General features: G+C 43.6%; 2 protein-coding genes across 2 annotated transcripts in view; one reads left to right on the top strand and one right to left on the bottom strand.

Annotated features, from left to right (window-relative positions):
- Window positions 1-13,312, bottom strand: part of LOC126565173 (CD63 antigen-like) — a 317,200-nt gene extending 303,888 nt beyond the window's left edge. Inside the window, exons 1-4 of the mRNA XM_050222321.1 lie at window positions 13,231-13,312; window positions 12,780-12,968; window positions 12,545-12,715; window positions 12,032-12,453 (exon numbers count right to left, since the gene is read on the bottom strand). Of these exons, the coding sequence (XP_050078278.1) occupies window positions 12,037-12,453; window positions 12,545-12,715; window positions 12,780-12,968; window positions 13,231-13,311 (858 nt within the window). The 5' untranslated portion in view covers window position 13,312 and the 3' untranslated portion in view covers window positions 12,032-12,036. The remainder of the gene's footprint in view (window positions 1-12,031; window positions 12,454-12,544; window positions 12,716-12,779; window positions 12,969-13,230) is intronic.
- On the top strand, window positions 1,109-22,630 carry LOC126563982 (dual 3',5'-cyclic-AMP and -GMP phosphodiesterase 11). Its single transcript, XM_050220864.1, has 16 exons — window positions 1,109-1,308; window positions 3,365-3,959; window positions 6,818-7,049; window positions 7,141-7,283; window positions 10,308-10,458; window positions 15,933-16,088; window positions 20,065-20,265; window positions 20,336-20,497; window positions 20,574-20,732; window positions 20,804-20,980; window positions 21,060-21,424; window positions 21,491-21,679; window positions 21,757-21,979; window positions 22,050-22,133; window positions 22,201-22,423; window positions 22,488-22,630. Exons 1-16 carry the CDS (start codon window positions 1,248-1,250, stop codon window positions 22,490-22,492), a joined length of 3,126 nt encoding a protein of 1,041 aa, XP_050076821.1. The 5' UTR covers window positions 1,109-1,247; the 3' UTR covers window positions 22,493-22,630.
- The last annotated feature ends 786 nt before the right edge of the window (window positions 22,631-23,416 follow it).

Raw genomic sequence — 23,416 nt, 5'->3', positions numbered from 1 at the left:
GTAAATTTCCAGATTAAGGACAGGAATATCGAATCTCTCTTATCATAATTATGCTTCCGTTGCACCTTCTTCTCTATTGAGACCTTCTGTTTGCTCCAGAAAACATACGGAGTAGCATGCATTACTGATTTGTGAGGAGTACGGAGTAGCATGCTTTCCGGATCGTGCGCAAAATAGTTCAAAAGAACAAACAGGAGGACACTAGGACTCTTCAAAAATGTTGGATATTAAGCATTGTTAAAGCTGAGATGTATCCTGCTTCCTTGGCACAAACACAAGTGGTTCCAACCAACAAGAAAAGGAGATATTTGCTCACACAAACTCATGATCAACACATAGTGGGGGATCAGACGATGTCATACACCTCTTCTTCTTGGCTTAACGATCTCCTGGTATTCAATCTTCACTACGGAGGAACGGTTCTTATGGGAATCGAACCGTCCCCGTCCCTGGCGTGTAAAGACCGGTGCCCGTATCGCCTTTCTATCGCTCCGCGGAGCTTAATAGTTTTATTTATACTATTTAATGAACGACATTTTGAAGAAAACTGTTGCCAACTTTTCCCCAATAAAGACTCCAATTTAAGAGAAAGGCACACTTATGGTTGGTCGGGTACAATTTTTCTGAAAATATTCAATACTCTTGTAGCAATTACGAAAAACTTTCGCAACATTTTTGCACAGAAGTGTTATTTTATTTTTTTATGCATTTTCTCTAGTTTGTTCTTATTTTACCAAAAAAAACATTCAAACGCTTGCCAAAACACTTACAAAAGTTAAGTAAAAGTCGTTCCACCACGAACTAATCTTCGACCTAATCGTATGCGTGTATGTGCGGCCGACAGTGAAAAGGAAAAAGGTGAACAAAAACCAGGTGATCTAACCGCCCCCACCCCAACACACACGGGTGCCCCCTTCATCCACCCCCCCAACACCCCGTGTTCCATGATCGCGCGTCGCATGTGTGGGTAAGATGAAGTGCCACTGCTTCCGCACCGCACCGAACACTGCTAGCAAACAGCGCGAACGTGGAAGTAGTACCGCCAGTGGTTGTGGTTACGCCGGACAGAAGCTGCTCCCTCCCCGCATCGGTCGTCGACGGTGGCGCTGTCGGTCCGGTTGTTCGGCCCCGTGGCAACGGCAGCATCGGCCGGGAACGGCTGCGTCCGCCTGTAGTGTGTGCGTTTATTGGAAAATAGTGCCGGAAACGGAGCCAGCTTCCTGCCAGCACCGGAACGGGGGGCCCTGATGGGCCAGAGCACTAGCATGTGTCGTTTCAATGGTTGTCGTTACAAGCGAAACAAGCAAGGTAATTTCCGCTAATCTTTACACTATCGTTCAGCCCCACAGTCGTTTGTTACTTACCGCTAGCGACCACATTTCCACTGTTTCTTGGTAGTGATGGTAGTTTCAAACAGATAAAAGTCGTAACGCCTGCTGCTCACCTAAGTTCGTACAAGGAAGCGTGGGGTTTCTACGCCCGTAGGGAGGAAAAGTACGTCCTTTGCATGGTCATGGCGCTGACTTTTGCTTTTGAGAATGCAATGGCATGCAAGTGGCGTGCTAAGAGCCTTCCCCGCTAATGCTCAGCATGACTTGGCTGGTCCTGGGCAAATGATAATAAATTACATTCCACCGGTGTGTTAACTTTGCAAGGAGGGTGAAACGGCTCTCGGGAATGGGAATTGCTCTCAAAACGCAATACGGTCATATTTCCTGATTTTTCGAGCAAAGTCCGCATCCATATCGAACCGCAAATAATCTCGCAACGATACTTTATTGGTAGGACTAAATTTGATCCTTTCAGAATCATTTTGGTCACGGTTTTTTTATTTTATTTGGTCGCACAAAAAAAAACACCCAAACCTGGTACGGTAGGGCGGTGAAACATGAAATCGCCCACAATGCCGATTCAGTTTCGGCAAGTCGTAAACCACCCGGTCGAGCTTACCCGAAACTGACAGATACTGTATTTTTCAGCCAGCAGTACCTAGAACCGTGTTCCCATCCGCAGGTAACTCGAACTTTGTAAGTGGATATGCTTCTTTAGACACACGTTTGCATTCCATTGATCTTTTGGAAAATGTTTTCCCATGGCATGGATTTCCAGCGTTGCTCACCTGATGATGGTGTGGTGCGTACACTAGCGAAACCCCAATGGCAGGCGGCTGGGTGTTGGGTTGGTAGCCAGGTATGCAAATGGTTGCAAACCATGGAACAAAACATTATGCTGGAAACAGTTCCGTTATTTCAGTTGGTGCTGCTAGTGTTTCAGCATCATGTTTTTTCACTGACTGACGGAAAGCGTCCTGTACGACAAAAGGTTGGAAGTTTGTTGATTCAGATGATAAGGCATTTCTTCGCTTCCCAAGGAGTCTCATCTTCGAGTCGGTTGCTTTTGACAGACATTATACGAGCAAGCGGTGAAGGTTCAAGTTTCAAGCAAGAACTTTGAACCGAAGTATGTTTAAAGCTGTTCAGATTTTTTTTTTTCCTGGCAACAAAACACTGAGTAAATTTGTATGAAAAGAGCGTTTTATGTTTGGCGTTCGTAACAAGAAATATTACTATCTGAAGAATTTATAATAATTTTAGGAATTTTTGGAATTAAACAAGTAGTACTTGTGTTGACTCAGCTCATTTGAAAAATTCTTTGAATTAATGCTTTGTGGTCCGATGTATAACTTTTTTCATAGCAAAGATTGATAATCTTGGGATCATAAATTTTGTTTTACAAGAAAAATACATATAAGAAAATTTGACAGCACGGTGACGTGGCGTCATACATATAATTTAATAAAAATAAATAAATATAAAAAATGTTATAAATTATAACTCATTTACAGCAAAATATTATTTTTTTTTATTTTGTACCATCGGACCTCTACAAAAACACATTAAAATAATCCTGTTTTCGATATTCAAAAACTTAGTGACCGCTAGTCATTATTATTTCTATAATCCTTTGATGAAACTGAACGCAGAGTATATTAACTGCAAATTTATTTGCAACAACATATTTTTAACATTTTCTTTTCTTTGCGCATTTGCATTGCATACCTTTTTGGAATTTATCTAATAAACCCACCGGCTGCAAGATTTTCTTCATCACCGTTTCCGAGACGGTTCCATACTCGGGCCACAAAACGCATTTATCATACACATTACACCCGAGCGGACGCATCCAAATGTACCCGACGGAACGCCTATCTTGCTTGTAGAATAAATAAAAAAGTCATACCAACAGCTTTTCCGTTGCCGAAAATCGCTTAATCAAGTTAAATAATTCGTCCAGTGGTGTTGCGCTTAGTTACATTGATGGGTTCCGTTTTTTCTTTTCTTCTCGCTTTCCGGACTTTTCACAGGACTGCACTTGCGCAGCATAGAGGAGCCCCAGAGCAGAATGCCCACCGAGCAGGGGGGCACAGTGGGGCTCGATGCTACGTTGGGCTCTCGTGCTGGTGTCCCCCTGCCGCTACAGCTACCGCCACACAGCAACCTCCACCACCATCACCCGCACCACAACCTCCACCACAGCCATCATGCTAATAGCAGCAGCAGTAGTAGCAGTCATCATGCCCACAACACCTCCAACCATCACCATCACCACCATCATCATCACCATCAGCAGCAGCAGCAACAGCAGACAGGCATGCAGGGCAGTGCTATGGGAAGTAGTAGCGCCGGAGGAGGCGCATCGGGAGCGGCTTCACAGCAAGGTGGAAGCGGTAGCGGTGGCTATGATGCCGAGTTTGCCCGCATGGAGTCGTGGCTGGACGAGAATCCCGAATTCGTGCAGGATTACTTCATTCGTAAGGCAACCCGTAACATGGTGGACGGTTGGCTCGTCTCACACGCAACACCGGTAACCACGGCGGCCAACAGTGTGGATTCTCCGACACATGGCCCCAATCAACCGAGCTCGTCACGCGGCGGTTCTGGCGCGACAACACCCGTCAGGTATGCATCACCAAACACACACACACACACACGCACAGTTACCATGACCTTCCTGGCCACGACCCACAAATTAGTTATCTGCTTCACTCTTGCCTACACGAAGGAGGGGGGTGCCATCGCAGCATGTTTATCAAAACTCGTTACGCGCCTAACCCTGACCTTCGCATTCGTGCGACCATCCCACTGCAGGGCATTGTGTCTAGTGGCCATAAAGTAGAACCGCACAGATATCTCTCTGCCGACGGCTGGTTTAGTTTGGGATAGAGGTGTGTAATGAAAGCCGGGTCCGAGTTCGCGGTTCCCTAGCCGGGGCCACTGATGAATATTCATCAGCAACAATCCTCGCGATAGGAGGAAGTCTACATGGTATGGTGAAAGTAAGAAGCAAAAAAAAAAAATAGGGAAAGCACCTGCCGATGTACACACGGCTCGTGTGTCCATAAAGGGACCACATGGTCTGCGTGTAACAGTTCATTGATGGGGAGGGGAGGTTAAGCGTAGGTACTAAATGGTGTTCCTTTCTCGCGAATCCATCGAGATAGCAGAACAGTGGTGATGGAGAAAAGCAACAGAATTATGCTGATCCTTTTACATGAAGGTACCATATTCCTTGGATAACTGTAGGCAGAGTATAGGGGGATTGGCAATTCAGTGGAATGTGTGTTACGCATTTGAATATAGTAATCTAGCTTCGAAGAACTTTGTGACATTGTTGATGTAAAATGGGAACTAAATGTTTGTACTTGATAAAAAGAATGTACAAAATTTTTAATTTGGTCAGATTGAGTCGTAGTTGCTAATTGTTTGTGGTTTAATCTTATTCCTTAATCTAATATAATTAGATTTCTTGGGCAATATGTTATTACTTTCACATTTTAACGGCTCGCTCTGTTTGGCTTATCGACCCTGCAAGGACCGGTCGCGAATGTCATCGAATGGTTTTAGATTAGTTAATACCAAATAGCTGGAAGAAGTTACTATGGGAAAAAGGTCCTTCCGGAAGGGGTTTTGAACGCTGGTTCTGTCGTGTGAAGACTGGCGCTGCTGTCGCCTTACCATCGGACCATCCATTGACCAATGACAAATGTTGACTTTAAATACAGTGTTCTAACAAAGAGTATCAGGATTTTTGGTATGAACTATGAATGTTTCTACGTAGTTTCTTCAAAAACTTCGAATGTTTCTATTTATGTTTCCATTTAAAATGTCTATTTTATGTTTCTATTTGAAAATTCCATCATTTTGAAAAGCAGAAAGTATAACAGTGTCCAGAAACTACCACATCATAAAAAACATAGTTCAAAAATAGCTCTAAAAATGCTAGTTTGCTAATACAAAACTGACGCTGTATCAGTGGATCGAATTTCAGCAGCTTTGTATGGAATAAAGGACTAATTTTCAACAATTCAGTTACAGAAAAAAAAAACAAAGTTTGTGTGTCAGTATACACATTTATAGCGTCGTTTGGTTACCCTGCCATAAAACTAGTTAGCCGATCCATCATTTACGTAATTAGGAATGTTGTGCCAAAAGGACATTAATTTAGCAGAAAACCAGGCACCTCAAATGCCAATTACGGATAAAGAAATTCATTGCAATCGAACCTATCGGTCTTCCGTGGTAAAACGGGTTGACCGCAATGACCTAAAACATGCTAATTAATTGAAACTCGTCAATACATCAATTGCGATACCGGCACTAATAAACCATCCATGGATGCCGTTGGTTCTTGGACTTTTGTCGTGCACCCTACCTGATGCGGCTCAATTCTTCATTTCATGGAACTCAGGGTGAGGACGCTCCAATTACACCGTTCGGATCATTTTATTTCCGGCTTAACGATACCTTGTACGGCGCCTACCTAGCTTTCCTGCCACACTGAACGCCTGAACGTTCCGGTGGGGTGAAATGATGTTTGGCTTGCCACCTGCGCATTCTTGTGTGTCCGAAAGGCTCCCTCCGGGGGTCACCACTACCAGCCGTGTCTGTTCTGTTTCGTGTACATGCCACATTTGATTTCGACCAGTGAAACCACGAACAAACGGCCACCTTCAACCGACCAGACCACAATCGATGCTTTCACCTTCAATAAAGGTTAATTGAAATCACTGGTTCCAGTTTTTTCCCCCTTTTTTGAGTGTGCTCTGCGTGAAAATGTAGACGAAGCGAATCGAACCTGCCTTTTTGTTTCGTTTTTGCTCTAGGCGCTTCAAATTTTGACATTGGCTAAGTTCCAATAGACCAATTACGCCTACAGTGGAAGCATCAGATGCATAAGTTTTTGCTCCCATTTTACCCGTCCGGCGAAAAACAGGAATGTAAAAGGTTGTAGCGTTGGATGCGGTTCAAAAATATGCACCGCTTCCGTGGGAGAAGCAGAAAACGGAGTTGGGAAAAACTCAAACACAAAGTTCTGAAAAAAAAACTGCTAAAAACAGAATCAAAGCCTATGTTTTATACGTTCGATCGCTTTATACTTTTTTTTTTTTTTTTTGGTACGGAGTAAAACCAATAAACTCTCCTGGGTCTTTGATGTTAATGTACAACATTGATGGGTACAGAGAACAATGACGCAGGTTCAATTTTATTCATTCTGTAAATTATCTTTTGCCTATCTGTGCAAAAGAGAGCGAAATTAAGCGAACAGAAATTGTGTTAGGCATGTGCGCCTTTACCTCAAAAACAGAACACACAAAGGCTTGATAAAATTATTGGAAAGCTTTTAAAAATTACGCTTCATGCCAGCTAAAAGGCGCTGGGTCAGAATAAACCAATTGTTGATTATCACTAGAATTGCGCGCTAAACACACACAATCAATAATATACTTTTATGCTTATCCTTTGTTTTCTCATTACAGAAAAATATCCGCACACGAGTTTGAACGGGGTGGACTACTAAAACCTATCGTGAACACCATCGACGGCACACCGACGTTCCTGAGCATAAGTCCACAAAATGAATCCTCAGCTTCGGGCAGTACACAGTGCTGTCCGAATGGTGTCGCGTACTGTGGCGCTAACCTCCGACCCCTACGGTTATCCCGCAACGAGCTCAAACAACTCGATGAACGAGAGCTCGTATTCGAACTGGTAAGTCCTTTCGATTCAGCTAATCCCACGCATTGCGCTAATGCGAGATTGATAACTTAAACTTCCTAATCCAAATCGAACTTTTTAACAGGTGAAGGACATTTGCAACGATCTCGACGTACGCTCGCTGTGTCACAAAATCCTGCAAAATGTGTCAATTCTGCTGAATGCCGATCGTGGCTCACTGTTCCTGGTGCAGGGCAAGAGTACCTGCGGTGGCGACAATACCAAAAAGTACGTATCATTATCGATGGGATAGAAACATGTGCCAACCCCCAGAGCATGGGCGAACGGGATCATTAGCAAATGCAAACAACTCACCGACAATGGGCGTGATGTGAACCAGCAGAGCAAGAAAGTGCCTGTTTCAGAAGAAAACATACTTTTGATTCGGTTTGCAATGGAAACATATTATTTGACATTGTGATCGATCTTACCGCCTTCTGCTGGAGGCATAAATTGGAAAGTTTATCCGGTTTATTTCGATGTCTACTTGTAATGCCATCACCGTATATTGAACACATCTGGGATGTGCCGATGAAGGTTGACTGACTGTACTTGCCTTGCGGTGATGTCTTGCTCGTTTATGTTTGCACGAGAACGCGATCCAGTAACGCGGGCTTGTACACGTTCGCGGTATTTCTATTTTCGTCAGTGCAAAAGCACTTGCTAAGTCCTGTGCTTGCGATGCATTTATCAATTAGCGGGTCGGATTATGTTTCATTACATGTAATCATGCAATCATCAACCGTATTCTGGTGAAGTTACTTGTTTACTACCTTAAGACGGGCGCTCAGAGCTCAACGAACGACGAACCACACAATGAATGTGTCAGGAAAGACTCGTCATTATTTTATACGCTTTCGGGTGTGTTCTCAAAAATACAGTGTGCAGCGCACAAAATACCCGAGCTTATCAATTTACCCAGGTACTTCTCATTCTTCTTTTGTTGTAATACCGAATGAAGTTTTCGGTGAAGTAGACGCGCGTGTGCTTACTTCCGTGGAAAAACTCACACATGTCAACAAGGCACATTTGGGGCGTGCTGCGTTTGTGTCTCGTGCATTAATTAGTGGGCCAAATGTCAGGTTTCGGTGAGGAACGATAAGAACTGGCATTAAAAGTCTTAGGATATGACACCTGAACCGTAAATATGTGGTAGCTACAGACGCGAATGCGACCAATTACTGTCACAGAAGGTTTGTAAATCCTGTACATTCGCTGGGAGATGGATAATGTTAAAAAAAAGGCACAGAAGAAAATTTTGGTTGTTTTTTTAAAAGTATTTTGGTAATGAACTGACTCTAAAAATTGGATTTACATTCAAATGTGTAATTTCAGGGTTTTTACTCCGCTAAATGATTTTTTAATCTGATTATTTAAAGTCAATTATGTTTTACTTCCATCCTGATTTTATAAAAAAAACTCTTCGATATGACATCTATTCCTGGTTATAGTTAACCAGTTTATATCTTATAAAAGCATAGAAATGAAACATTTTTCATTAGAAGCCTTCGACCTTCGCATTCCCATATTTTCAACATACTAAAAATAAATCCATTTATTCTCCCACAATACCAGCCTAATTTGACCTAATCCTTCCATGATCTCTCGCTAAATTAATTTTGATCGGAATTCCGATGAAATATTGTCGGATATTTTTGGTGCTACTGGAAAATGCTCGCCATCCTGCTGTGCATCACTTGAGACAATTTGTGTTTGATTTCCAACCGTGTGCGCTTTCGGCATAATGATATAGCAGCGGGGGATGCCGCTGAATTCCCTGCTTGTTCCTACTACTACACTCGAGCGGTGGAATTCAATTCATTACTGCAAGCTCTGCCGAGAATAGACTCTGCTTGGTATGAAACGGAAAGTGGAAGAAGCGTTCACCTCCACACACGGCCGGAAGGCGTTTATCCATGACAGTTGGCAGGAGTCGGTTCTTCCAAAAACCGATGGCTCTATCCATGCTTTCGGGCGTGTAAAGCACACAAACAATCCATCATGCGATATGTGATGAACCTTTGGTTAACCGTCAAGTACTGCCTGCTTCTCTAATGAAAATATATTCAAGACAATTTTTTCCCATTACCGCGCCATAGAACAGCAGTGCCACAGATTTTTTTTTGTTGCACGGATGTTCACCGTTGTGCCAGCCGGAAAACAACGACGGTCCGTCGTTTGTTGGTTCCGTGGGTTCCTCAATTTCACCCGCTGGTACGCTTCCGCCACTGCAGAAGAGTCCTTGATATTGTGATGGATTTTTACTTTTCCTTCTCGCATCCGATTCCTTCACAAACGCATGCTCGTGTGTGCTTTTTTGCCATTAAGTGCTTTTGTTGGTAGTAGCACACTGTCTTCCATGGGGATAGATGGGGGTAGCGCAGCAAAAAAGCGTATGACATCTAGCGAATCCCTATGTCGTATGACACAGCACTGGAAACTCCATACTCCGGTCATAGGACGATCTGGCGGTATTGTTGGTTTTGTTTCATTATAATTAATGTGATGTTTGCAGCATAAGTAATCAATTTTCATTTGGCAAGCACAGAACCACGCGACCTACCCGGGAGCACACCACAAAACAATGACTGGATGATACGGTCGTTACGTGGAAGCGGGAATTCGTCAGTGGCGGAGGTGTGTTTTTAGGTCGAATCTCAGATGCCTCAAGATTGAAAGATAGTGATTTAATGTTGCTGTCCCAGCGCTCTCGAAATTTGAAATTATCCTCTGAAAACCCCACTATCCCGTGGCGTATTCTGCCTGCTGCATACGACCCCTTGCGTGGTGGGATATTTTATTCATACGCCACTGAAAGGGGGCCCAAAAGCCGAGAAAGTTCATTTTGGAGACGGGGTCGGATGGATTGGCATAATAAATTTGCACCGTATGCAAAAGCACTCGGAGCTTACCTGTGTCCACATGGCAACACGGGTGATTTAGCAGATACCGGATCCGTCATGGCTTTCAATTTCCGGTCGACGGCTAATAGGCGGTGATAGGATTTTCGCCGATAATTTATTAATCCTCCATCCGTTCCATGTGCATTTCGTGTTCAGAAATTCGTAGAATCAATGGTTTCAACGAAGGGCAAAGTGCATGAGATGCAACCCAACGCAACAAAACCTTCCCGCCCCCTATTTGGATTATGAATCCAAGGGCGATCTGTAATCCGATTGCGAGGTTGCCGTTAACCCGACTCGCCAGTACTGCGCGTTAAACCATCGCTGATTTATTTCCGTTTTCTTACAGATGCTTAGTATCGAAACTGTTCGATGTGTGCTCTAACAGCACACTCGAGGAGATGGAACAGCAGGACGAGGTAAAGGTGGCCTGGGGCACCGGGATCGCTGGACACGTTGCGGAAAGTGGTGAACCTGTAAATATACCGGATGCTTACCAGGTGAGTACCGTATCCAAGAGACAGAAACCAACACGAGCGAGAGGGACCGAGTTTAAGTAGCACTGTTTATTATGTCCTTTGCTGCATAATTGATGGTCTGTATGGTTTGGTTGGCTGGCTGGGTTAGTTGCAGACACAACACAACTTCTGCTCCTCTATTTATAATATGTATAAATCCAGCCAACGCAAACCCATCCACTAACCGACGCTGACGAGAACCACCTGTTGACTCGCGCGCTACATATTCTCCGTGCGACCGTATGGCGAAGGTCTTTGTTTGCAAGTTCAAGCAATTCAACCTTTCCGTGCCTGCTGTTGGGGTTCGGGGTTTGGCTAACAGTTTCACCGGCATGGAATATTTATTAGCGCTGCTGAACTCGATAAGAATTCATTTGCCCCGAACAGCAAAAACCGCCGCTCTACCGAATGATGTAGGGCAAGTACAAACGTCAGGAACAAAAATCTACCCAGGCTTTTATTTCGGATTTGGTTTTTAGTGTTGCACGTGATGAAAGATTTATTGGCTTATTGTCTTGTTTGGTACAATGAAAAGGGATCACATTCGGTTTGTGATTCGCTTTTTTCTGTTGCTAGCTTAATTAGCACCGGATGTGCCACAGCAGGTAATTGCTCATGAATAGAGGATAAGCATGAGCTTAGCTCACCTCTAGCTTTTCGGCATGTTCTTGACAGAATCGTTGATTTCGTAAGTAATGCACGAAACTCACGCAAAGACATTCGTTTCATTCACAGTGCTTCGTATCGTCTACATTTGTTGGTAGATGTGTACGGTTTAATTTTCAAAGTTCAATTGACTGATCATTGGAAATTGAAGATCAAAGATAATAATGATAATCCTTTGTTGCTGTTAATTTTATTCTGCTATTTTACAAAATAAAACGATGCAGAGGTTTCATTTCTTTTTGATAAGACGTTGAATAAGAATTTTCATTTTAGTAAGACTCTATGTTCACTACGAATTCCTTATGCAAGATTTAAGGAAGCAAGAAATTGTAGATCAGGACTTTCCGATGTTGCTTGCATTTTATTTATGAAATTTTTCAATATGCATCCGAGCCATCACAGTCCTGAATGCTACCTATAAGACTCTGTCCCGAATACTCTTCATACTTTCTACCGGACTGGGAAGCTGGTACGGCTGTTGAGGGCCACTGTGGTTGGGGAACAGTGCAAGGTGAGATTAACGAGCATGGTTTTGGGATCTTTCGAAACTCGTCGGGGTCTGAGGCAAGCAGAAGGACTCTCCTGTCAGCTGTTCAACAAAATGCACGATATATAGCACACTGATACAATCGAAAGGCCTCTATGGGCACGAGTCCTTCTGCGAGGACCATGAAGACGGAAGACTCCAATGCACTCGCCATTTTGGTTCGGCTAACGGACCCCGTCAAGTGATGGGGATGCTACAATTATTATCTGCTTAAATCGTAATTTTAGTACTCTTTACATCACATTTATTCAACACAAAAACACTACTTGTTATGTGTAGTATATGAAATCAAATTAGAAGTTAAGATACACTTCAGTAAAAACAGCAACCAGCAAGCTCAACTTAACTTAATTGACGCTTGGGCTTGTGGGAAGATACTTGTCCGGATCGACGTTGGCCTCCGATTTTTCCATGCCCGTGTACTGCGGCTCAATCGGCTTGGTCATGATGCCCAGGCTCTGCTGTAGATGCCATCGGCGAGTAGCACGCAGCGTCTTTGCACGACGAATAGCACTGGCCAGCATGAACGCACAGACCGCTCCCAAAACCTGCACGAAGGCAACAGCAACCGTACCGGTCGCGATCAGCACCGAACCCTGCGAGATCAGCCACGAAAGGCGCGAATAGCAACCATAATCGCGTGGTATGCACTCTCCATCAACCGGGGCGGCCGCACAGCAAGTTTCCGGGTACTCCATCACAACACCGTCCGATGGCAGGAATTGGGCCCAGTCACTGTATCCATCAACACCGCAACATTCAAGCTGTTCGAGAGAGAGAGAGAGAGATAGAGAGAGAGAGAGAGAAATAGTGATAAATATTGAAATATCTATGGATGTAACGAGCAACTCTTACCGTGTTCTGCAGCATATCGATCGGATTACGGTAACCTTCCTGCTGCTTATAGTCCGCCATCGAATCGAAGATCTTCTGACGCACCATATTCTCCACCTGTCCGCGCATCACGAATGCGGTAATGGCTGCCGCAAGCTGCAACACAAACACGCTCAACAACAACACACCATACTGCAAAGGAAAGAAGACCGTGTTGAGTCCTACGTTCGTCGAGAGATTCTTAACGCAAACTTACAATGTTGATCATGGCTGTACTTTCCTTAAGTGCACCGACACATCCGAACAGAGCAATCACCAGCAGAATGATGCCGATGGCAATGAGCAGATTCGGTGGCACGAAGAAGTGTGAATCGATAAAGTTCTGGAAATCATCGAACAGATTACCGATGGCCACGGCCATCGACAGAAGCATTGCGGCCACTACCTGTGGATGGGGAAATGGGAACGCGTTTTGCTGTCAGTAACGTCTCATCGAGGTAGAGAGCTTCCCTGACTCATCTTTTTTTTTCTGTCACTAAGTTCAAGAGTACTCGCGACGTGTGTTGGCAAGATAACGACACCTGATACGTATTGAACACTCAATGTCTAAACAAGGATTTGTGGTGAAATCCTGTCACAACACATCCTGGTCAGATGATCAATTCCGATCGCATATTAGAACCTTTCGCACACTTTCAAATACTCACCGCAAAGGTAATGCTGATGACGAATATCATGTACTTCACGCACTTCATGTTCATATTGAGCTCGTACCGTTCCGACGCCATGTTGAAAACGTTTAATTTCCGCGCAGCTAAAAGAAAAAAGTAAACGTTCACTGCCGGACCACTGCTAAAGCAAGTAAAATGTCTTCCTGACTCCGAAAAGACTTGCTCCGCTTTGCCAAGGTCTTGAAACTTGTACCTCTCACACGATCGTTTGCAAAACTTACAGCAAAGCAGCTAGTTTTCTCGTACCAAACTGAAACGCAAATGGTGTACCGCAGCCCCAACGCAAGACTGTGGTGCCACTGGAAAAGGGCAACTTTTGTTATCTTATCAGTCGGCAAACAAAGATACCACCCCGGTTTGACACCATTGCCTGCTGCATCAGGCTTTCTGACGGTCGTAATGGTGTTGGTCACAATTACACCAGCGAGCGTATGTTCCTCCTTAATTGGTGGGAATTGTTGTTCCTCACCACCCAACCAACCTTATCAGCCCTGCACTCTCTCTCCCCCGGCCCTTGTGTTGGAGCATTGCCACACTACTCGGTACCACAGATGGGGTGAGCCACCGTGAGTTCTATAAAGTGCAGGATGGAAAATCGATATTATATTCGCTGCATGATATCGGTGACTCGGGACGAGAACCGATGCCGGGGTTGTAGGAATAGCGGCAAAATGGTCAGTATTTCGGTAGAATACTACAGCAACCCGAAAAACCACAACATCGACCGTTCGTCAGTCGTCTAGCGGGCGGTGTGCATGGATGTTGATTCTTAGAGTTGTTCTCGGTTTGATCCATCCATATGGTAACGTCATAACTTCCTTACTGGAAGGTGTTTAAAACCGAGCATCAGTAGCATACAAACCCCATCACCGGAGGGTCAAATACAAACAAATAAAGCATCAAAAGTCTATTTACTTCAACCTTTCTTGTTTGTGGAAGCCCATGATTCATGGTTGGAATTCAAATAAATACAAACCTGCCATTGAGCCCTTTATCTTCTTCTCCACACACACACAGAGAAACATGCACATTCATTAACTGATAGAATGTGGGGGGTTTTTCTGTGCGCGTATGTGTGTGCAAGGGCCGCGTAGTTCGAGCGAGCCAATGAGTGATAATGAAACTCGAACCATATAAAAGCAATTGCTTGGCTGTTTCGGTGACACAACACGCTGCTTTTCCATTTCACAATGCTAAAGCTCATTAGAATGTTCGTACCCATACCTAGCTACACGCGCTCAGCTTGTCGCCTTAATTCCCCAGCCAATTGCAATACCTTTGATTTTAAACTAGACAGCTTAACTAGTGAAAATTCTAATTTTATCCCCTCAACCTCAGAGAACCACGTGCTTCACCTAAGCGCTACTGTAAACCTCAACTTTTCCATTAGACAGCTTACATTCTGACGCTCTCTTTTCGCTTTTATGGCATTCCAACAACTGTACAAAAATCCCGAAATACTACTAAAGCTAATGGGGTCAGGTGCACACGTTCGTACTACCGCCTCCCAATGTTCAGTTTCAGTAATCTCCCACTTCTACATAATCCAGGAAAGCTTTGGCTACTTAAAGTCAGGTATTTCTTGTCGTCCAGCATTGCGGTGCAGATAGCAAGACACTGAGCGTACCACTCGCAAAAGGATGGAACGATGGATGCATATTTCATTGCAACTAAGTTCATTTGCTGCACACTGCAATTGTACGACGTTATGCAAATAACAAAAACCAGCTCCAGGGTGGTTTGGTTTGTTTTGCTAAATTAATCACACGAAACGTAATTACTGATTTATTACCAAACTCATAGAAAACTGCTTGTTGAATGGCATAATGTTTTTGTTTCATTTTTTGGTTTTTTTTTTGCTCGCTATTAAGTTGCTAAGCTGGACTGAAATAGTGCTCCTAATGCTATGCAAATATCCATCTGGTTTAGATGAGTGCTTTTGTTTATTTGTGCGTGGAACCGTGGAAATAAGGCACCTGTTTTCCGTCACCGATTGTGCCTGTGTGGGGGAAATTTCCGATAGTGGTTTTGTGGCTCAATTTTCCATCCATACCACAACATCCGCATTCAATCGTACGTCGTTGCATCGCTATTTTCCATCCGCTTTCGGTCACTCGGAATTCGCTGATTATAAATATGCTAATGAATGGTTTACGGATGGGTTTGGTGAAAATTTCGGACGAAATGAATTGTTTCATTCCCGGTTGATATCCAAACAGTGGACAATTTTAATGAGAAAGAGTGTGTTAAGGGTTGAGCAAAAAAAAAGCTTCATTAACGCACGAACTGGCACAAAACTTTATGCTTTTGGCACTCATTAGCAATTTTATTTTTCTATATAAATCTAATTTTAGAACAAAATGTCCGCACTGCATACCATTCAATCGAGATTCGTATGGGTATAAATTTCCTTTCAATAGGGAGGAAGTATTGAATTACTGGTACGTTTTCGCCAGTATTAATTAATTTGCTCTGGTATGACCACATGGTTACCGTAACCTTTTGCCAGTCACTCTATGCCCTCTAACACCTGTTAAAAAAAAGTTTTTTGTCGGAATACATAGGAATTTAAGTAATTAAAAATATTTATGGATGCACACATTGGCGTCCCAGAATCAAAACCCCTTTGGATGCACTGATTTTTAATTTTCCTTTTACCTTTTCTTGTGCTGTTGCAGGATGAACGCTTCAACCGGGAAATCGATGTACAAACTGGCTACCGTACAAAGGCGCTACTCTGCATGCCAATCAAGGATGCGTCCGGGGACGTGGTTGGAGTCGCGCAAGTGATAAACAAACAGGGTGATCAGTGCTTTAGCACCGCGGATGAGAAGGTAAGCATTCCGAGGGGGAAGGCCACCCTTGCCAAACTTGATTAACAGATGACATACATGCCATCCGACTGACTGTGGTGGTGGTGGTGGTTTGAGTTTGGTTTGATTTTCCTAAAATTCCTCCGGGCGGAAGCTTTTAATTATGTGCGCTATCCATCAAACGATCGATCCTCGCGATCTGCTGACGTGTCTGAACTTTGATAATCAATTAAAATTAAATAACGAGCACATATGCATGCAATAATGAAATCTTGTTGAAGCGGAAGTTGGATGGTGTCGAGCATGGCGCGAGTGTGGTGATGCCCGGGAGTGTGTTAGTCAAATTGTTTTCCGTTTTTCAGTATCATTCCAGTATGAAATTAAAGGGTTTTTTTTTGTAACTCTTTGGCTGCTACTCAATGATGTTTAAAACAGCATTGCATGCGTTTACTATTGCATAATTTCCAACGAACGTAGGATTGCACTTGTCGGATTTTTTGAACGAACGAACTGGTAGCGGAAGTTGGGACAAGTGTACCAGGCATAGGGGACAATGCGTGACAGTGAGTAAAAAATAAGTAAAATTTCCTCACTTTGATCACTTTTTTTGCTGATCAATAAAATTGAGTGTAATATTGTATTATTTCAATCAGTTCAAATAAGCTCTCAAAATGCAAAGAAGCAATGCATAAAAATTGTGATCATTTCATGAATAATTATTAACCAAAAGATGTAAAATCATGCTCAAAAAATGGCTCAAAAAATAATTAGTTTTTCACGGAATAATCCAAATTTAATTATAAAATAATTTTGGCTTTAATTCGTGATTGGAAACGAGCAGTTCGGTGACACGAACCGCTAAAAAGCGAACGAAATTTCACCGAAAATACGCGTCAAAAATAGGAAGTCAAATTTTTGGGCGAAAAACAAGGTAAATTCTGGTTGTTATGACACTATTTTTAATACCCAAAAGAGGAGAAATTGGTCAATCACATTTACCTCTAGCATATAGCAATGAAACACTTGATGTATTATTTCATTTTGTACGTAAATTTCGATGATTTTATTTAGATTGCCGCCTTGCCCCAATGCACAAAAAATCATCACATGATTAACCATTTTTAAAACGTTCATAAACTTGCATTTATTTTTTCTCTGACTGATTAATAAGCGAAAAAGTAAGTGTAAAATGACAATGAAAGCATATTTCGCGTTTGTTAAACAGATTTAAGTAAATTCCAGCATACATTGCTTAACGTGGCATACTTGCTTTATTTTCCTCTAGTGCCCTTCTTTGGTGCTTTCGGATTCTTCCCGATGTTCTTGCTGATTGATGCTGAACAGCAAAATAGTAAATGGCGCAATATAATTAAAATGGAATGTTCGGAGATGTGCCTCACATTAATCGTGATATCACAAAATTAAGAGTCAATTTCAACTAGCATAATCGTGCCCATAAGGGTCGTTCTTCATAGCGCACCTAATGTGATGGGCCACATAATGGCATCGTGGGTTGCAACAACCAGCATGAGTTTCTCCCTATGAAAAGTATCAAAGAACTCTTAATAATATGTAGCAACAATTTCCGTATCATAATCCATACTTTGTAGTTTGCTTCGTACATTGCCATCCAGCACGACCAATAAAATCTACTTTACAAAGATCGTGGTGATATTGCCATTCTAAGAACCCTAAACAAACCTCTCATACAACAAAATTTTCCATTGGGAACCCGAAACAGTAAACTTTACGGCATGTCATTTGCGAGCGGAAAAGGGGTTTCGAAGTAATGGACGTACGTGAAAAAGTTCCATGCAACATTGAATCAAATATTGGGGAATATAAATAATTTTACGACACCCTTCTGGTTAAACGCAACCGGTGAATGCATCGCCCAACAGTAAGCAACGCATATGGGTGCTGTAAAGAAAATATATTCCACCCTTTTCCCTGTGTTTCTCTCGTTTTGTTTCCGCAAGTTTGCAAAACAACTGTATCGGCACACACATGGAGACAAAAAAAAATGTTCGCAGTACCATGGTAAAATGTGTGCAATTCGATTACGATTTTTCCCAAGAGAGAATATTTCATCGCCGAATGTGTGGGGACACTTTCCGGGTTCATGATTTTTGTGTGGAAAAATTGAAAAGCGCACCGCGCTGCTGGCGTGTGAAACATCGTGAAATATTAAAATCATATCGCAGAAGCGTACATGAAGTAGCATCGCGCGCATCGGACATATAACGCTTCGCCTTGCTGCTATCACTGCTGAATGTCCCTTTTGAAGAGATGCCAATGGTTTGGACGGCGACACACGCGAAACGGCGATATAAAAGCACATGAATGGGCAAATTTTCACCAGCCCTGTGTGTGTGTACTGCACATTCGAGCGGAACCAAGTATGCGAACCGAAACCGAGATGAGATTAATGATGGGTTCCGAAAAGAGCTTCGGAAGGAAATGCCCTGCTCGGTAGTGAGGAGAAAGCGTTGAAACGACACCGAAAAGGGGGTGGCGTTTGGTCACGTGGTGGGTGCAATTTATTTATCGTGTTTGTGTATTTCCCATTCCGGCGGATTGGTGAAGGGAGAAACAAAAAAAAACCCCCGTTAACCGAATACTTGAGTGCACTCGAAGCGAATATCATGTGCAAATTGTTTGAATTGGGTGTTAAAATCATGTTTTTTTTTCTGGCTCACATTTTATTGGCGTTCAGTTTATTATCCTTTCACCCGGTTTATGCCGGTGGATGAACAACAAATAAAGGGCCACCCCTGGCGGAGGTGTTTTAATTCAAACCAGAGAGTGACCATATTTTTTTCGTACTTAAGAATTCATTTATTTATCAGTCGCTTCCACGCTAACGAGCTTGCGCCGTCAACTGCCTATTGAATATTTTCGAAGTTTGGGCTATCGAATCAATCAATACATCTCGTTTTGAGCCTGGAAATAACAAACATTTTGAGTAGATCTTCTGGTAACATTTTCATAACATGATCAGTCTACCGGAGCATGACAAGTCTTCACTGTACAATAGCGCGATCATCGTGTCCATCGAGAATCTTCTCGCGATCATCGTCTGTTGTGGCAGATGTTTTGAATTGAATAGTTTCTTGTATAATGGCACCTAGAACTCTTTCACCCATCCTAATATCCATGCTGTAGTACGTGTAGACTTTTCTCTCAACATTGGTGAAGTATTTGGCGGCGTGATGCGAAGGTACTACGCTAACTGGCCTAACTGGTTAGGAAAGTCAAACGGTCGGGAAGCAACTACTTCCTGTCAGTCCACGTTTAATCTGCTTCTCCGCAGCGTTGGCTCGATCCTCGGGGGTCCGGGAGTAGCCTATTGTGCCAAGCCTAGGACGCTAGGACGCCGTCTAGGACGCAGGACGTTTAGGACCAACTCACGTACTTCAGACTGCAATGCCGTCCCATGCAAAACAGACACCTCAGAGAGCGCTGTTGTAGAGCTGCACAAATGATCAAGTAACCGTCATGCTAATCCACTATGATCCTTCGGTAAGCGCTGACGCACTGAATCCCCCGTAGATGACACCAGGGAAACAGTACGTCGTAGCTTCGGATGTGAGGGTTCGCCCAATTGTGCAGTTTCTCCTGTCTCCGCTTGGGCGTAAACCCAAGGATCGCAGCATCCAGACTAACTGTTTAGGATAGTTGCATGACGACTCCGCATGCGAGAGGCCAGGCCGCATGCTAAACGCTCCCGTTAGCATGCAATACGTACTAACCCCGATACTCCGGAAAGCATAAGCCTATTCGGCAGACAGGACGGACTTTGCCGGCCGTAATCATCACTGAATATCTCAGGTTCCAGATAGATTTATTAAAAATGTCCTCAAAGCTCAAAGTTGATCTTCGGTTTCGAATTTTTTCTCTTTGAATTTTCAATTATGTTTTCCACATATGAAACATCCAAATCGATTCTGAAGTATCGGAGAGAATTTTCTATAAATTTACTGTTCTGTATTTGCAGATATTCTCGTCCTACCTGCAGTTCTGTGGTATCGGGCTTCGGAATGCGCAGCTGTACGAAAAGTCACAGTTGGAGGTGAAACGTAACCAGGTGCTGCTCGATCTCGCGCGAATGATCTTCGAGGAGCAAAGCACCATCGAGCATATGGTCTTTCGCATTTTGACCCACATGCAGAGCTTAATACAATGCCAAAGAGTGCAGGTAAGTCTCGCACAGTTCTGTTGACCCGTTTGCAAGGTAATGACATTTTTCTTCCATTTTTTCCCCACAGATCCTACTGGTGCACGAAGCGTCCAAGGGTAGCTTTTCGCGAGTGTTCGACTTCGAAGCCAACGATCTCAGCGGTGATGACGGTGATGCTCGCACGAGCCCGTTCGAGTCCCGCTTTCCGATCAACGTCGGAATTACTGGCTACGTGGCAACAACTGGCGAGGTATATTTGCCTCCGTCGCTTTAATTTCTTTTCCGGTTACTTAACGAATCATCTCTTTCTTTTCCTACTGCGCTAGACTGTAAATATCTGCAACGCGTACGAGGACGATCGGTTCGATCCGAGTGTCGATGAGGGGCTCAACTTCCGCCACAAAACCATCCTCTGTATGGCGATCAAGAATTCATTAAGTCAAATTATAGGTGTAATACAGCTGATCAATAAGTTCGATGATCTTGTAAGATGTGATCCTCCATACTGTGCAAAGCAAAATGCTAACAAATCTGCATCTTGCTCTTTGTGTTGCAGACTTTTACCAAAAATGATGAGAACTTTGTCGAGGCGTTCGCAATCTTCTGCGGCATGGGCATCCACAATACGCACATGTACGAGAAGGCAATCATCGCAATGGCAAAGCAGAGTGTGACACTGGAAGTGCTAAGCTATCATGCCTCCGCAACTATCGATGATGCGTACCGGTTACGGGTAAGTACACATCAGCCACTGTTAATCAGGTCTAAAATTGTGTAACGAGCAACCGTTTGTTTGTGTCCCCAAACTACAGCAACTAAAAGTGCCATCGTCAGCTTTTTTCAAGCTGCACGACTTCAAGTTCGACGATCTGACCCTGGACGACGATCACACGCTGAAAGCGTGCATCCGAATGTTTCTCGATCTGGATCTGGTCGAGCGGTTTCACATAGAGTACGAGGTGCTGTGCCGGTGGTTGCTGAGCGTGAAAAAGAACTATCGCAACGTGACGTACCACAACTGGCGGCACGCATTTAACGTGACACAGATGATGTTTGCAATCCTCACGTCAACCCAGTGGTGGAAAATCTTCGGTGAAATAGAGTGCCTTGCGCTGATCATAGCGTGCCTGTGCCACGATCTGGATCACCGTGGGACCAACAATTCGTTCCAGATCAAGTACGTAGATTCGATCGGGACGGAGAAGATCCTGCAGTAACCGATCGACTTTAAAATTATTTGTAGGGCATCATCACCGCTGGCCCAGCTCTACTCGACTTCCACCATGGAGCACCACCACTTCGACCAGTGTCTGATGATCATTAACAGTCCAGGCAACCAAATACTGTCGAACATGTCATCGGAAGACTACAGTCGTGTGATACGCGTGCTGGAAGATGCCATCCTCTCCACGGACCTAGCCGTTTACTTCAGGTAGCTATATACCGTCCCTTTCCACAGAGAGACTAAAGAGAAGAACACTCTCATTTATGGAAAAATGTCTTCGACAGAAAACGTGGAGCATTTTTGAATTTAGTCGAACCGACCAGTGAAATGAGTTCCTGGCAGGCGGAAGAACCACGCTCACTGCTACGTGCGATGAGCATGACCGTCTGCGATCTGTCCGCCATCACGAAACCGTGGGAGATCGAGAAGCGTGTCGCCGATCTGGTCAGCTCGGAGTTCTTCGAGCAGGGTGATATGGAGCGGCAAGAGTTAAACATCACACCAATTGTAAGGATACAGGATGAGTTTTTGATAACTCGTTTTTGAATCATTTATTTTACCCTATCTATTTTCTCAGGATATAATGAATCGAGAAAAGGAGGATCAATTGCCACTGATGCAAGTTGGTTTCATTGATTCTATCTGTATTCCCATTTACGAGGTAAGAAAGTTGTTTTTTCGTCTGGAATTCTAGTCCTCTACCATCTATGATCTCTACTTCTCTACAGGCTTTTGCAACCTTATCGGACAAGCTGTCCCCGTTGATCGACGGTGTTCTCGAGAACAAGAAGCACTGGATCGAAATGGCACAAAGTGCGAAGGATGCGTACGCAAACAATAATAATACGAGTGAAAACAATAATAACAACAACAACAACAACAACAGCAAGAGCCATTGTACGGAAGACCACACGGAAGAGCACAGCCCACCCCAGCTCGGATCGCCAGCAAGTAATGGAACCTCGCGTAAGCTTTCCCTTGAACCCGATTGTACTGATAGTGGTCACCACCACAGTATAGGTAGCCACGAGCCCGCCACTAACAGTTGTAGCATACAGGAGAAGATCGTTGGCCGATTGGGTGTCGATCTGGCTTCATCGCCACCGTACGCCGACAAACCATCGTTCCTGGTGGTCGGCCAGAAGGGAAACGGATGGGTAAACGGGGACAAGGTGCGACTCATACGGCTATCCTCATCGGATGGTAAAACGACCGAACTCTTACTGGACGATCAGCTACAACGGCCAGTGGATGAGGTGGACGCTCTGCTAGACTAAACGATGGAGAAGCTGTCCTCCCCAAAAGGACCAATCGGTTTGATGAATGTGATGCGCCCTGGATGTGCTGGATGCTGGAAGTAGAAAACTCTATAAATTAGTCTGTGTGTAGTGCGTAGCCTTGCTTTATCATTACTTTTACAGACACACTCACATCGACCTCTACAAAAGATTGCTAGCAATATGTTTTTCGTTTTTCGTTTATTTTCTGTCTCAAAACAAGGGAAAGCGCATGCTTCAAACAGTTTGTCACATGTTGATGTATGGTTTGGTTTCAAATCGTAGATTTATCCTCCATGCACACACACACAAACCTTATTATTGTACTTTTCGTAGGAGGTATATTTTAATTGTAAATATTTTAGCCAATTGTTTGTTGCAGTGTTACACATTCGTATGATCAGAGTACTGTAGCAAGAAAAAAAGTGGACTCACAGTCCCGCATAGAACCCCTCCACCCCATTTCCCGTACAGTCTCCAGATCTATTATGCTAATGCACAACTATTTGTAATTATTCAGATTAACTGTTACGATTAACGACCAGCCAACAACCAATTTCTATACAGTAGAGATTTATTTTTAAAACTTTAAATTAAGAAAAAAACGATAAAGAGATGAGAAGTAAAAAGAAAACAAGGAACCATAACTTCAGCACTAGTCAGCAGA

The sequence above is a fragment of the Anopheles maculipalpis genome, chromosome 3RL, assembly GCF_943734695.1.
Source record: "Anopheles maculipalpis chromosome 3RL, idAnoMacuDA_375_x, whole genome shotgun sequence".
In the NCBI taxonomy this organism is placed as follows: Eukaryota; Metazoa; Arthropoda; class Insecta; order Diptera; family Culicidae; genus Anopheles; species Anopheles maculipalpis.
The sequence above is the reverse complement of the archived record's forward strand: the minus strand, read 5'-3'. Positions and strand labels throughout refer to the sequence as shown.

What these genes read in the sequence shown, in the direction of transcription:
- LOC126563982 (XM_050220864.1), top strand. Translation starts at nt 1,248, where the DNA reads ATGGGCCAGAGCACTAGCATGTGTCGTTTCAATGGTTGTCGTTACAAG. An exon ending in GAGAGCTCGTATTCGAACTG is followed by an intron (nt 7,050 to 7,140) that starts GTAAGTCCTTTC and finishes ACTTTTTAACAG; the next exon opens with GTGAAGGACATTTGCAACGA. An exon ending in ATGATGCGTACCGGTTACGG is followed by an intron (nt 20,981 to 21,059) that starts GTAAGTACACAT and finishes CCCAAACTACAG; the next exon opens with CAACTAAAAGTGCCATCGTC.